The sequence below is a fragment of the Dendrobates tinctorius genome, unplaced genomic scaffold, assembly GCF_039654945.1.
Source record: "Dendrobates tinctorius isolate UK_male_01 unplaced genomic scaffold, ASM3965494v1 ptg000040l, whole genome shotgun sequence".
NCBI lineage: Eukaryota > Metazoa > Chordata > Amphibia > Anura > Dendrobatidae > Dendrobates > Dendrobates tinctorius.
The window spans coordinates 6,127,946-6,144,764 of record NW_027361708.1 but is presented as its reverse complement, the minus strand read 5'-3'; the positions used below and the strand labels follow the sequence as shown (position 1 = coordinate 6,144,764).

At 41.7% G+C, this 16,819-nt stretch overlaps 1 protein-coding gene across 1 annotated transcript in view; it reads right to left on the bottom strand.

Moving 5' to 3' along the window:
* The window catches only part of SH2D4B (SH2 domain containing 4B), a 421,191-nt gene that overhangs the window by 181,321 nt on the left and 223,051 nt on the right, over positions 1-16,819 (bottom strand). Inside the window, exon 4 of the mRNA XM_073574815.1 lies at positions 2,897-3,044. Coding sequence (XP_073430916.1) covers positions 2,897-3,044 — 148 coding nt within the window. The remainder of the gene's footprint in view (positions 1-2,896; positions 3,045-16,819) is intronic.

Below are 16,819 nucleotides of genomic sequence, written 5' to 3'. Positions count from 1 at the left end.
GACAAGCACAGGGATCTTCTGCAGACCACCAGCTATCATGACAACCTATCAGCGCCCCACGATAAAGTGAATGGGATGACAACGGGGAAGGTTTGTAACACACATCCTCCCGATGCATTTTAAATGCCTCTGTCAGTGATTGTCAGTGCCATTTAACTGGTTTACAGCTGCGGGTGAATGTTGGAATCACCTGCAGCTGTTAGAGGTACTTGATAGCTGATTAAATTAGCCATCAAGTGGGGGAAAGATGTGAGCTCAGCGCCAGACCCCATCAAGAGGCAGGACATATATATACATACAGTGGGGGATATAAGTATTTGATCCCTCCCTTAGGGACATGGTTGTGCAATGGTTTGATTGATTGTATTGTACTATAAACTGCAGTACATTGTGATATTTAGTGTGACTGATTTTTTTTTATGAAGTCCCCTAATTCGGTTGCCCTTCAGAAGAGGACTAAGATGGTATTCACAGGTGTCTACCGCAGGCCCACGACCACCATGGTAATCCATCAGGCTCCCTGTGATCACATCATGGAGGGGGATAATGGGGATTGGTATGCACCGGTAAGAAGATCATCTAAGTGACATTGTCAATTATTATCAGCGTTATTTAAAGGATTTAACAACAGTGATCAGAAACAAATGGTGGCTATGAAACACTGCTGATATCTATTGAGTATGGAGCTGGCTCACCTCTTATGCTGCTCAATACACCCTGCACGCGATCTGACAAAAAATGTTTTGTCACAGGTTATTAAGGGGTTAAAGTACTTAAAAACTAAATATCCAGAATTGGAGATAAAGTGCTTTGTAGCAGCGCTTTCACAGCCAACATTCTGTTCTTCTTGGATTCCATAGTTAAAGTACCAAGTTTTGTTGGTGAACCTGCTTTTTGGGGGCTGAGATATGGGTGGTACACGACATGTAATTATATTCCTGTTTTGTTGTTCAGCTTTCACTATGATAAACCATTGTCAGCAGTGGAAACTATTTAAGCACATTCCTAGCAATGTAATATTTACAATAGCATACTGAAAGTTTGTGAAAAATCAAAATAAAAAGTAATTTAAAAAAATGTTTTTTTTTAATTCTTAAACATGTAGTAGAGTGTAGATGGAAAAAAAACCTCCACCAGGCGCTACTGTAAAGAATAAATGTTTATTCAAGTCCTTAAAAAGTTCAGTAAAGGAAAAACAAGGAGCCACTGGGTGCTCCTGTAAAGGATGACGGCCCAAAGGTAGATATATAAGGCTACCCGTTTCAGCACTAAACAGGCGCCTTCACCAGGTCGTATAACGGGCTCTTGTTTTTTTTTTCTGAACATATGCAACTGCATGCCATACAGTACATACAATGATATGCACCACTAAACGAACAGCTAAAATACAACACTTTGGCATACGTGGACATGGGCTTGTTTTAGTCTGTGGATGAGTCGGGAGTATTGTCTGGAACATACACATGCTGTAGGGACCTCGAACAATAACTGGTCAGTCTTTTATGAAAAAATCTAATGGGACATCTATGATGCTACAATGATTTCAATATACTGCATCAAGTTAAAACTGTGTAAATAAAAAAAATCAAATGGTATGACCTGAGGCAATACAATACCCAGGACATACAAAGATAACCACTCGAACAAATATAGTTCTTAAAAATATAACAATATTTTATTATGCAATCTTAAAATCAAAGAAAGTAATCATACATATATTTATTATATTTTTGACTGTAATATCAAGATGACGCCCCCTGAGGAAGTTAATATGAAACGTGCGTTGGGGTGGAAGGAAGCACTGCCGGAGCCCGCAGTAGCATGGTGGATCTCTTACGACTCTTCACATGAATAGGTAATAAAAATCTCCTTCCTTTTCTTGTCCAGCCATGCGTTAGGCTGGTTTCACATTTGCGTTAAAACAACGCTGCGCACTGCGTCGTTAAGCCCCGCCCCGAGCCGGCTCCCTGCCCGCCCCATCCGGGATCACCGCCTACTTTCGCATTTGCACGCATGCGATCGGCGCACCCTATCTTTAGCATAGGGTGCGCAGATCATGCGCTGCCAGTGTGAAAGTAGCATGTTGCACACTTTTGACGGTGCGCCGTGCGCGCCAAAATGTAGCATGTTGCATTTCGGCGCGCACGGCGCACCGTCAAAATTGCGCAACACGCTACTTTCACACTGGCAGCGCATGATCTGCGCACCCTATGCTAAAGATAGGGTGCGCCGATCGCATGCGTGCAAATGCGAAAGTAGGCGGTGATCCCGGATGGGGCGGGCAGGGAGCCGGCTCGGGGCGGGGCTTAACGACGCAGGGCGCAGCGTTGTTTTAACGCAAATGTGAAACCAGCCTTACATCCATATACTATGCTAGTTAAACAGCCACTGGGTATATACTCCACACATATTTATGCATTTGCACCTTGGATGTTTTGGGAAAAGAATGCCCGCAGCGGTGCATTGTAACAAGTTCAGGACACGTATATTTTATACACCATCCTATTGAGATGTTAATAGGATTCTTTTAAGCTGATCCGTTTTTAAAATATTAGCATGATATAAAAAACGCAGGTTTATCTGACGTGCTCTCTTCACACAAGACGCATCTTGATATTACTGTCAAAAATATAATAAATATATGTATGATTACTTTCTTTGATTTTAAGGCTGCATAATAAAGTATTGTTATATTTTTAAGCACTCTATTTGTGCGTGTGGTTATCTTTGTATGTCCTGGGTATTGTCTTGCCTCAGGTCATACCATTTGATTTTTTTCATGTGTTTGTGATTCCACAATTTTTGGACCCTTTTGTTTTTTGATGATCTCGTAAATAAAAAAAAAAATGTAAAAATAAATCATAATAGAAAAAAATAACTTTTTGCTCCTACTTACATTGTTCTTGCCACTCTTGCTCATCATTTTCATTACGTTGACTCTGCAGTTGTGCTCTCTTTAGACTCAGGTAGAGTTCTTTTGCCCGTAGTTCTTCTCTCTGGCGAATTTGTTCTTCACCCCTTCTCCGTTCCTCATCTTCTCGTTTCTAATCAATGATAAAAATCCACTAGAGTTCTGTATTCTTGTATCTCTTGAATATTACTTATGTAGCTGTAATACTTTTAACCACAATTTCTTTATAAACGCATAAAAAATGCTGCAAAAAGGAAACATGTGATCATAGCCTGTTACAGGTACAAAGTCTGAGAAAATAACTTTTAATTCATATGCAAATGAGAGGGCTTTCATTTGCATATTAGGGCTCTTCCCCTGCTTCTTATCTCAATATGCAAATGGGGATGCTAAATGGCGCACTAAACCTTCAGCCATGCCAAGGGGGCATCAAAACTTCCTCATTTCCATGTCAATTAAAAGTTATTTTCACAGACACTGCACTAGTAGAGGTACAGTGCTAATTTGGTTGTTATAGGGGCTAAGTCTCCTACAACACTGTATACAGCCTATTTAAAATGAATTTTAGGGGTTAAGGACTGCCTTTTAAATTGCTCATCTGCTTTCTAAGTAAATACCGTATATTTTTCTCCAAAATATCTTAATAATAATAATAATAATAATAATTTTTATTTATATAGCGCCAACATATTCCGCAGCACTTTACAATTAAGCGGGGACATGTACAGACAATAAATTCAATACAAGTTAAGACAATTCAAACAGTGACATTAGGAGTGAGGTCCCTGCTCGCAAGCTTACAATCTACAAGGAAATGGGGGGACACAGTAGGTGAAAAATGCTTGTTAATTCAGGTCTGGCAATTATAATAGGGATTTTCATATAAAGCTGCATGATCCGGTCATCAGCCCGTGTGTTTAAGTGCAATAGACAAGTATCAAGTGCAGTTATCCTGTGCATGAAGGGTGTGGAGACAGATGAATAGTAGGGTGCAGATTCAGAATAATATTTGGAAGGAGGGAACAGGGCAAAGTTAGCTTGCTGGGTAGTTGATGTGGTAGGCTTGTTTGAAGAGATGGGTTTTCAAAGCGCGCTTGAATAGGTCAGGGCTAGGTATCAGTCTGATCGCCTGGGGAAGTGCATTCCAGAGAGCTGGAGCAGCACGAGAGAAGTCTTGGAGGCGGAGGTGCGAGGTTCGGATTACGGGGGATGTTAGTCTTAGGTCATTTGTAGAACGGAGGGCACGTGTAGGGCGATAGACAGAGATGAGAGAGGAGATATAAGGCGGTGCAGAACAGTGGAGAGCTTTGTGGGTGAGAGAGATGAGTTTATACTGGACCCTGTAGCGAATAGGTAGCCAGTGTAATGACTGGCACAAGATGGAGGCATCGGTGAAGCGGCTGGACAGAAATATGACCCTGGCTGCCGCATTCAAGATGGATTGGAGAGGAGAAAGTTTGGTAAGAGGGAGACCGATCAGAAGAGAGTTGCAGTAGTCCAGGCGAGAATGAATAAGAGCGACAGTAAGAGTCTTAGCAGCTTCAAAGGTGAGAAAAGGTGAGATCTTAATCACCTGATTTCACCCAAAACTATTTTAGATGGCATCTTAAAAGAATTATGATTAAATTGTTTGAAACAATCTATCAGCCAATCAACATAAGTGAATAGTAGCAGTAGATGTGCAGTCCAGGAATTGTATCCAGTAGTATAGGATACTGAACAATGGGAAGACAACGAAGCTGAATATATAAAATATCACCACTTAGGGGAATGATACACACAAAAATGGGATAAAAACTGTAGTGATTCAGTTTATTCCAGAAGTACTATAGACAAGACTGATACTGACATTAGTTCAGTTTCAAATAGAAGTACTATAGACCACAATGTGACTGACAGTGGTTCAGTTTTCACTGGAAATACTGTAGACCTGAATTAGACTGACAGTGGTTAAATGTCCACTGTAGGTTCTATCGGACAAAATAGAACTGGCAGTAGTCCATTTTCACTAGAAGTACAAAAGACCAGACTAGCTGTCCATAGTTCAATTTGTGGTAAAAGTGATATAGGCAAACAATGGAATCACCAGTAATACGCTTTAACACTGCATTGGCAGCAATTGAGTTCACATATATCATGTGAACCTGACAAGTACCTTAATCCATACACATCTCTTATATCAGTATTAATGAGTTGAGGTAACATGTCAGTGTCCACATATGCATAACACTTGTGAAAGACAAGGTTTGATAACACAGTTTGACACAAATCGTGAACCTGATAGTCATTCAGTTCCTCTATGTGAGACTGGCAATGTTTCAGCTCACATACAGTATATATCAGGTCCCAATGTCAATATGCTGTGTGCAGTGTCAATATTTTCAAACATACATATTAAATGGCAGGAAAATACAGTCTCACCTAAGTCTTGCTCCAAAGGGAATAGTCATTACACCAGACATCTGTCTTGTAGCCCAGTTAGTCAGATCGAGCTTTCAGGAGGCCCTGGATAGTCCTCAGTATCCTGAGCTGACCTTAGACACCATAGCTCCTGCCCTGACAAAGGCTGTCTCCAGCTGGCCCTTGCAGTGAACTAGTCTTCAAAAAACATGTGCCTCTCAACGTGTTTCTTCCTTTCGGGTTCTTCAGGGGATATAATCGCTCACTAAATTCCTTGCTAACAGAGTTCCCAGTTTTACTGACAATTGATCAAGTTAGCATAGCATGATCAATTGTCAGTAACACTGGGAACTCCATTAGCAGGGAAATTAGTGTGCAACTGCCAGCTATGGACAGCCGTTGTCATGGTGGGAGCTATGTATGGGGTCTAGGGCCAGCTCAGAAAACTGAGGGCTATCTATGGCCTCCTGTAAGCTCCACCTAACTAACTTAGAAGATGGATGTCTGGTGTAATGACTATTCCCTTTTGATCAAGACTTGTGTGAGACAGTTTCCAATGTATTTTTGGCCATGACGCAGCTTACTTGGTGGAAAAAATCACTTTATGCTGCTGCTACATTGCAGCGTAAATCAAGTGTCACGAATCTGTTGTTGGGTGTCCCAGGACCAGGGGCTTCTTCTCTGTCCCTAATGCTATGGAGCACCTTAGGTTACCTTGTTCCCTGGGTTACTTCTGATGGTGAAGATGCCGGGGCCACGTACCTTGCCTTAGCTCCTGAATCTGCCCTCAGTCTGTACCCTTCCCAGACCCAGGGAAGAGGGGACTAGTAGTGTGCAGTAATACACCAACCAGACTAACAAGTTAATACAAACAGGGATAGCGAAAAATACCAAACAGACAAATGTGCACACATAAACAACAGAGGGTTGCACTGGGAGAGAATGGAGTAAAACCTAAGTAGGAGAAGAAAGGGAATTATCACATACTCAAAACCTAGCAACAGTCAAAGATAAATCCCCCAAATGCTTTTTCTCCAATAACCACCAGCAACAACCTCCAGCCATGCAACAAAAGTCAGTTTTGACAATGATTGCAAGCCAGGACTTAGCCACTCCCATCTCTTATATAACCTAACAGTGCACAGCTGAGCCTTAGCTTCAGGAGCTCTCAACAAAGCAGATTAACCCCTGCACCATTTAATAAGAAGGTGAAGTGCTTCTTTTACTTGCAGGATTAGGAGAAATCAGATGCTGTGGTCTTCTGGCTCCACTTTGTCGAAGTAAACCCATGACATCAAGTGAATAGTGTCAAATTGTGACTGCCAGGGCACTGCAACCTTGACAAGCAAGTCACAAAAAATCCCGTTGGTCCCGAATTCTTGAGATTTATTCATCACAGTACTGTACAATTTGCATTAATAATCATTTTTTTTTATATTGCGCTAACATATTCCGCAGCGCTTTACATACATCATTTGCACACGTTTGCATGCGTTTGCACACATCATCACGGTCCCTGATGGGGCTCACAATCTAAATTCCCTATCAGTATGTCTTTGGAATGTGGGAGGAAACCAGAGTACCCGGAGGAAACCCACACAAACACAGGGAGAACATACAAACTTCTTGCAGATGTTGTCCTTGGTGGGATTCAAACCCAGGACCCCAGCGTTGCAAGGCTGCAGAGCTAACCACTGAGCCACCGTGCTGCATTAAAATGTCACTCATCTGCATTATGCTACCATGTAGCAGCTACACAGTGGGATCTTTGGCCCGTGTCTTGGCCAAATTCACCCTGATATAGATTGGTTTTCTGCACAAGTGGGAGTACTTTCATTTTACAGAACAGAATTTAAGAATACAAGCAAAATATTCATTTTTCAGTCAATGAGCATAAAGTGGCCTCACATTATGTGCGATAGTGAGGAGTTCATCTTTACTTTCTGTAAGTGATATAACTCAGACCTCAGTGGAAAGAAGAAAACCGTGAGTCGTTTATTATACAGGCTAAAATGTTATTAACGTCTCATCTGTTTCCTTCTTACAGTATATTAACAGGTTTTTATTTGCATCTGTTCATTTCATCCTCCTCCTGTCTGCAGATTTAACAAACCTCAGAATCTAACCTCAGAATCTAAAAAATGAAGCTAAGAGTTAAAGCTCTCCTGGTTTTTATGGTAACGGTTTAAAATAATGGAAGGCACATTAATGAATAGGTAAATTATAACGGGGTTCTGGGGAAAGTGCTACTTTAGCAGCACATTAGTTCAACATGATTAACATAGTTATAATGAACACTAAATGAGATTCTAATGATGTGAAGGAGTAAGGAGTCACTGAGAAAGAAAAGGAGAGGGCGGCTTGGCAGTTTTATGAGAATAGTTCATATGAGCAGAAGAACATTGACTGCATTGTCGGAGTAATAAAAGGACAGAGATAACGTGACCTGTAATATTGCGCTAGCAGGTGCTTAAACCCTGAAATTACAGTAAGGTCCCTGTGAGACCACAGTATTTCATTTACAGGTTTAACTCCTATACTGCTCTCTATGAACAATGTGTATCACATCTAGACAGAAAAAGACACTTCAAACAGTCATTGTTACAACAGTTTTAAGTCTCCGTTGACCGGGCTTAATGCTGTTTCAGAAAATGCAAAAATACAATTATTGAAAAGACCATAGGAAAACAAGGTAAAACAGGGCTTTCTACAAAGGTCGAGAAGTCATATGGTGTTTTTCATTGTGGGGAACTTTAGCTGCATGCTGAAGACAAAACAAGATCAAATGAAGTCATAGAAAATAACACAGAAGTGGCAATAAAATAATAATACATTAAAATAAATACAAAGCCTTTATGTCCAAGCAAAAATACAACTCAACCCTTGCTTGGCAGACCATCAACAAAACAATAGTCCCCCTGAGTATACAGGTGAACTACTAGCAAACATGTAAGACAAACAGAGATAACAAAATGCAACTAACATGCAAAACACTCACCAAAGGTAGAGAGGTAAATAAGGAAGGGGAAGAAAGTACAAACCAAATGGAAATAGGACAATGAGGAAAGCGTTTACCCAAAAACAGCATGCAACAATCTTCAGCAATGACAACGATTACTAACTCAACATGGCGACTCCAAGGAGCTAGGAAGAATAACTTTCACTGGCAAGAAAGAGAAGGTCTGTCCAGATTTTATCGCAAGAGAAAATGACCAGGTCAGGAATAGCTGTGAGATGGAGTTGAAAGTTTCTTACAAGCATAGAAAGGGTTATTAACCACTTCAGCACCAAAGGAAATGAAATCCACAAATCCATTTAATGTGAAACACAAACACATAGGTTAAATGGAAGATTTGCAATTCACAGTATGCAGTGATCTCAAGTTCTAACCCCAGATCTCCCAGGAGGACGTGACCCACTTGTGACAGCTTCAGAGGAGAGACATCAAATCTTGAAATGCATCATCTGCCAAAGTGCTCTGCTTTATCACAACAATCTTATTTCTCCAGGAAAAGTAAGTCAATGAAGAAAAATTCAGTTGAATCAAATTTTGGTATAAGCCTGATTTTTTGGTAGCACAAATTGTATTTTTAAAGTGAATCTTTCATCAGAAATCACAATGTAAACTTCATACATTATTAAATTGATATCTTAAACCTGATGAGACTGGTGTATTTTGTTTGAAAACTAGTATAGCTCTATAATTCTAATATTAAGATGAGCTTTGCATGAACCCAGCTATAGAAGTAGATTCCAAGTGAATTCAGTCTCTACCCACCCAACCTGACTGACAGCTACAACTTGCGTTGAGCAGTACAGCAGCATCAGATTGGACAGACCATGAGGAGCTGTGAATCAGGTTTGGTTTATGCAGAATGAATTTAAATGTAGGATTATACAGCCATTAGATCTAATGGATCTATTTAATTTCGTATGCAGTTTGTATGGTGAAATATAATGGGAGATCCAAATTACCTCCTATCACATCGGTTCAGCCATCTACAGTAGATGTGGCTGTCAATCTATTTAAATAATATGCCTACTGGAGGCAATGTTCTACAGATAGTTTGTGAATTTTTAATACAGAGGAGGAAAATCTATGCAAATAGATTACATAATCAAACAAGGCTACAGGGTCATCACCATTCTTCACTTTACAGTTGTGGCCAAAAGTATTGACACCCCTGCAATTCTGTCAGACAATACTCAGTTTCTTCCTGAAAATGATTGCAAACACAAATTCTTTGGTATTATTATCTTCATTTAATTTGTCTTAAATGAAAAAACACAAAAAGAATTGTCCTAAAGCTAAATTGGATATAATTCCACACCAAACATAAAAAAGAGGGTGGACAAAAGTATTGGCACTGTTCGAAAAATCTTGTGATGCTTCTCTAATTTGCATAATTAACAGCACCTGTAACTTACCTGCGGCACCTAACAGGTGTTGGCAATAACTAAATCACACTTGCAGCCAGTTGACATGGATTAAAGTTGACTCAACCTCTGTCCTGTGTCCTTGTGTGTACCACATTGAGCATGGAGAAAAGAAAGAAGACCAAAGAACTGTCTGAGGACTTGAGAAACCAAATTGTGAGGAAGCAAGAGCAATCTCAAGGCTACAAGTCCATCTCCAAAGACCTGAATGTTCCTGTGTCTACCGTGCGCAGTGTCATCAAGAAGTTTAAAGCCCATGGCACTGTGGCTAACCTCCCTAGATGTGGACAGAAAAGACAAATTGACAAGAGATTTCAACGCAAGATTGTGCGGATGTTGGATAAAGAACCTCGACTAACATCCAAACAAGTTCAAGCTGCCCTGCAGTCCGAGGGTACGACAATGTCAACCCGTACTATCCGTCGGCGTCTGAATGAAAAGGGACTGTATGGTAGGAGACCCAGGAAGACCCCACTTCTTACCCCGAGACATAAAAAAGCCAGGCTGGAGTTTGCCAAAACTTACCTGAAAAAGTCTAAAACGTTTTGGAAGAATGTTCTCTGGTCAGATGAGACAAAAGTAGAGCTTTTTGGGCAAAGGCATCAACATAGAGTTTACAGGAGAAAAAAAGAGGCATTCAAAGAAAAGAACACGGTCCCTACAGTCAAATATGGCGGAGGTTCCCTGATGTTTTGGGGTTGCTTTGCTGCCTCTGGCACTGGACTGCTTGACCGTGTGCATGGCATTATGAAGTCAGAAGACTACCAACAAATTTTGCAGCATAATGTAGGGCCCAGTGTGAGAAAGCTGGGTCTCCCTCAGAGGTCATGGGTCTTCCAGCAGGACAATGACCCAAAACACACTTCAAAAAGCACTAGAAAATGGTTTGAGAGAAAGCACTGGAGACTTCTAAGGTGGCCAGCAATGAATCCAGACCTGAATTCCATAGAACACCTGTGGAGAGATCTAACAATGGCAGTTTGGAAAAGGCACCCTTCAAATATCAGGGACCTGGAGCAGTTTGCCAAAGAAGAATGGTCTAAAATTCCAGCAGAGCATTGTAAGAAACTCATTGATGGTTACCGGAAGCAGTTGGTCGCAGTTATTTTGACTAAAGGTTGTGCAACCAAGTATTAGGCTGAGGGTGCCAATACTTTTGTCTGGCCCATTTTTGGAGTTTTGTGTGAAATGATCAATGTTTTGCTTTTTGCTTCATTCTCTTTTGTGTTTTTTCATTTAAGACAAATTAAATGAAGATAATAATACCAAAGAATTTGTGTTTGCAATCATTTTCAGGAAGAAACTGAGTATTATCTGACAGAATTGCAGGGGTGTCAATACTTTTGGCCACAACTTTATCTGTGAAGCTGAATTCAAGGACACTTGTTAAATATAAAAAGAGGTCATAATGCCTGTATGAGACAGAGAGAGACAAAGAGATAGAGAGACAGAGAGATAGACAGAGAGTGAGAGAGAGATAGAGACAGACAGAGATTCAGCCAAGGCATCAAAACATTGAAAGGACCAGAGACAGGAGAGAAGCCTACACATCATGACTCCATCACGAGGGACATGGATCTATAATTCTACAGGAAGCAACCTAGGGGACCTCGGCCCCGGTTAGAAGAATACTGATCTGCTCTATTGAGAATCACTGAACCATGGATATGTTTGGAGAAGACAGGATGTGATCCTTGGGTCAACTGGACTTGAATCTCAATGGACTGTCATCTTCCTAAGCTTGTTGTTACCTCCTCTCTGTGTTTGTGCCACAGGTGGGGTAATCGACACTGGAAAATGAAGCCAGGTTGTGATCCTCCGGTCAACTGGTCTTGTATCTGAAAGGATTGTCATCTTCCTATGCTTGTCATTACCTCATCTCTATGTGTGCACAGGTGCAGTAGTTGAACCTGGAAGTTCTGAAGTAACAGCTGCCATTATCCTGGTGAGTCAGCAGAAGGGTGAGATTCTGTAATGTGCACCATTTTGGCATGTTTGCTGGGACTGTTCTAAGTGCTATCTGCCTGTTTTATGGTTCAATAAAGTATTGTCACATTATTTTACCCTCACACTGTGCTGTGTGAGTAGCGTTATGCCCACGTTAAAGAGAGCGCGGATATTCGACGGGACGATCCCAGGACCATGTGATTGCGGCTAGCGGACCGGGGTGCCTGCCGACCCCTTGTTTCTCCACACAAGGTAATAAATTCAACTCCCTTCAACTATTAATCAATAGATGCTATAGAGAAGTAAATTCAAGAGACAATCAGCACAGCTATATTGGGGATTAGGGCTTAGAAGTACCTAGATTTTGATGGTCTTCCCTTAAATGTGACACCTACATAAGCTGCGGAGGTTGGAACCCTGGGATCACGACAGTGGCTTAGGTACTCATTGTCAGCTGTCCCTGATAAACCCTAATTTACCTAACAACAGGTACATCAAACTTATAAGGAAAAAAGAAACTATTTTACAAAGTGCAGCTGCTGATATAATGTAAATATACCATCTAGTATGTCAAACCGAAACAACCAATGTATTAAACTTATAAGAAAAAGCTGGTGTAACATCTGTTGTAATATTTATACAAGGTCTACAATAAGGTACAGTATATTATGTGATTAGGTAGTCTGGACCATCCTTAAGGTACTGTCCCACTTAACGATGTACCAGCGATCCCGACCAGCGATATGATGCGGTCAGGATCGCTGGTACATCGCTAAGTGGTCGCTAGTGAGCTGCCACACAGGCAGATCTCACCATTGACATCGCTGGGAACGGGGGTCACTACTTACCTGTCACACTAGGCGATCCTGACGTCCTCCCTCCCGCGTCCACGCTCGTTGCTTGTCTCTCCACAGGAAGCGCCGCAGGAAGCTGACGATGAGAAGCGGTCCAGGACGTTCTCGCGCCATCAGCGATAACCAGCGGGGGAGCGGGTCATAGGTAAGTATCAGACACAGCGATGTCGCTAGCAATATCGCTATAATGTCACAAGTTATAGCGATATTGCTAGCGATATCGCTTAGTGTGACAGTACCTTTAAGCAGCAGAGATAATTATCAAAGGCTCTAAATTCCCCTAGCAATTAAGCAATTAACATAAACAACTATTTTACAACTGTCCTTTGAAGAGATCCATCTGTATAGGCTGCAATCACCACTCCTTTATAAAGTTTGCAAGACATGTGCTCAAGATAAACTTAGCTGTCCACATGATGCACCCCTACATGTTTCCCCTTTTCTAGTGTAAGTTTCATCGGGAGGCCATGCAAAAGTGTCAGAATTTTTTTTGTATATTTTTACCTCTTTTTTTTTTCTCTGGGGCTGTAGGAGGATATTTTTTGTCTAAATGGAAACTAAGCAATTATCTGATCATGTTGAGCAGCTCGCTGCTGAATTGTGGGGAATTTCTGCCTATGTCGCTCAATCATTTGCTGTTGAACCAAAAATCCCTACTCCTGATGTGTTTTTTGGGGATCAGCCTAAATTTTTGAATGTTAAGAATAATTGTAAACCTTTTTTTGCTTTGAAACCTAACTCATCGGGGAACTCTGTGCAGCAGGTTAAAATTGTCATCTCCTTGCTGCGAGGCGATCCCCAGGATTGGGCCTTTTCTTTGACACCCGGAGATCCTATTCTGGCTAATGTGGATGTGTTTTTTCAAGCCTTGGGGTTGTTGTATGATGAACCTAATGCTATTGATCAAGCTGAGAAAACCTTATTGGCATTGAACCAGGGTCAGGATTCTGCAGAGTTATATTGTCAAAAATTCCGAAAGTGGGCGGTCCTTACTAAATGGAATGACGATGCCCTAGCAGCTCTCTTTCAGAAGGGTTTGACAGAAATAGTAAAAGATGTTATGGTGGGATTTCCGGTCCCTTCTTGACGACTCTGTCATTGGCCATTCAAAATGATCGGCGTTTATGTGAACGTAAAACTACATGAGAGGCGTTGCCGCCTTTCGAACGAACTTCTGAACTCATACAATGTGATAGGGTTTTGTCTAGGGCGCAACATCACGAGTTTAGAAGTTCCTTTTGGCGATTACCCTCATCTGCTCCTTGTCTACATTTTCCGCTAAGGCTTTTGTTGATTCAGGAGCAGCTTTGAATCTGATGGATTTGGACTTTGCTAAACGTTGTGGTTTTCCCATGATACCCCTGTGGACTCCTATCCCTTTGAGGGGTATTGATGCTACTCCTTTGGCAGAGAATAAACCCCAGTTTTGGACCCAGGCGATAATGCGGGTCGCCCCGGACCACCAAGAAAATTGTAAATTTTTGGTGTTGCATAATCTGCATGATACTATTGTTCTGGGTTTCCCTTGGTTGCAAATTCATAATCCTGTTTTAGATTGGAAATCTGTGTCTGTGGTAAGTTGGGGTTGTCAATGTGTTCTTAGTGACACTCCTCCTGTTTTCTCCACCTCTCCCCAGTCTCATGATATTCATGACAATTTGGCTGATTTTTCTGATGTATTCAGTGAGAGTAAGTCTGTGTCTTTGCCTCCTCATAGGAGTTATGACTGTGCAATTGAGTTAATGTCCAGGTGTAAATTTCCCAAGGGTCGGCTTTTCAACTTATCGGTACCCGAACATGATGCTATGCGATCTTATATCAAGGAGTCGTTGGAGAAGGGTCATATTAGACCATCCTCTTCACCTTTAGTGCTGTTTTTTTTTGTGGGCAAGAAAGATGGTTCATTAAGGCCATATATTGACTATCATTCCCTTAACAAAATCACTGTTAAATATCAGTACCTGTTGCCCCTGATTTCTGATTTATTTTCCAGAGTTAAAAGTGCCTGTTGGTTTACCAAGCTTGACCTCAGGGGGCATATAATCTTATTCGCATCAAGCACGAGGATGAATGGGAGATGGCGTTTAATACTCCGGAGGGACATTTTGAGTACCTGGTGATGCCTTTTGGGCTCACTAATGCCCCTTCTGTCTTCCAGTCTTTCATGAATCATATTTTCCGGGACCTTGTGGATAAGTTTTTGATCAATTATCTGGATGATATTTTGATCTTTTCCAATTATTGGGATTCTCATGTAGAACATGTCTGGACTGTTTTCCGGATTTTGAGGGAAAATTATCTGTATGTTAAGGGATCGTAGTGCCTCTTTGGTGTACAGAGGATTTCATTTTTGGGATTCATTTTGTCCCCGTCTGCTATTGAAATGGACCCGGCCAAGATACAGGCCATTTATGATTGGGTTCAGCCCACTTCTTTGAAGGCTCTCCAGAAGTTTTTGGGTTTTGCTAATTTCTACCATAAATTTATAAGTAATTTTTCTGGTATTGTTAAACCACTGACTGATTTGACCAAAAAGGGCGCTGATGTGGTGAATTGGTCTCCAGAGGCAGTCTCGGCATTTCAGGAGCTTAAGCGGAGATTCACTTCTGCTCCAGTTCTATGGCAACCTGATGCCTCACTCCCTTTTCAGGAGCAGGTAGATGCTTCTGAGATTGGTGCAGGAGCCATTTTGTCCCAAAGAGATCCGGTGACTTCTAAGATGAATCCCTGTGCCTTCTTTTCTCGAAAATTCTCCCCATCTAAGCCCTGTTCTCGTTCTACTGAGTTGTTGAGGCCCCTGCCGGTGCCCAGGAGGCCATGGACCCATATCTCAATGGATTTTATTTCTGATCTTCCTGTCTCTTAGAGAATGACTGTTATCTGGATGATTTGTGATAGATTTTAAAGTTGCCATCTTCTTCTGAGTTGGTGCCCTTGTTTCTACAACAGGTGGTTCGGTTGCATGGGATTCCTGAGAACATTGTGTCGGACAGAGGAGTCCAGTTTGTTTCCAGATTTTGGAGAGCTTTTTGTTCCAAACTGGGAATTCAGTTATCTTTCTCCTCTGCATTTCATCCTCAGACAAATGGGCAGACTGAGAGAACAAACCAGCCTTTTAGTCCTATTTGAGATGTTTCATATCTGCTGATCAGGATGATTGGGTCACATTTTTGCCCTTGGCCGAATTCGCGCTAAACAATAGAGCTAGTTCTGCCACTTTGATGTCGCCCTTTTTCTGTAACTTTGGGTTTCATCCTCGATTTTCTTCAGGGCAGGTGGAATATTCTACCTGCCCAAGTGTGGATTCTGTGGTAGAGAGAATGCAGCAGATTTGGGACTAAGTGGTGGATAAGTTGTCCCAATCTCAGGAAAAAGCCCAACGGTTTTCCAACCGGCATAGGACCATTGGTCCCCAGTTTAAAGTGGGTGATATGGTTTGTTTGTCTTCAAAGAATATTTCTATGATGGTTGCATCTCCAAAATTCAAGCCATGATTCATTTGACCTTATAAGATTTTGGAAATCCTTAATCCCGATTCTTTCCGTTTGGCTCTTCCAGTTAGGTTTAAGATTCATAACGTGTTCCATAAATCCTTGTTGAAGAGATTTGTAGAGCCAGTAGTTCCCATGGCGGTGCCTCCTGACCCTGTATTGGTTAAGGGTAATTTGGAGTATGAGGTAGAGAAAATATTGGATTCTCGTTTGGCTAGACGGAGACTCCAGTACTTGGTCAAATGGAAGGGATATGGCCAGGAGGATAATTCTTGGGTCTCTGCTTCTGACATTCATGCTGAAAGATTGGTTTGTGCTTTTCACTGGGCCCATCCTGACCGGCCTGGTGGCGTGGATGAGGGTTCGGTGATGCCTCCTCAAGGGGGGTACTGTTGTGAATTCTCTATCTGGCTTACCTCTGGTGATTACTGAAGGTAGTGGAGCTGGTCAGATTGACAGAGGCTTGCCACCTGATAATGAGGAAGACGTTTGGAGATCTGGGGTTTCAGATTGGGATTTAAGACAGCCGACTCCCTCTATCCCTGCTGGTGATTTTCTTCCTGTGCCTCCTGAGGTCTGATGTCTCCTGCTCTTTCCCTGCATGTTCAGCTAAGTGGTTCATTTGCTATTCTGTTTGCATTTGATCTGGTTTTGTTTATCTCTGCTTTATGCGGGTCAGCCAGCTCCGGCTGGGGCTGTGCTGAATCACCGCCCATATGTTACTGCATGTGCCAGTTTGTTTTGTCCCCTTTTATATTGGTCTCTTTTTGCTTTGCTTT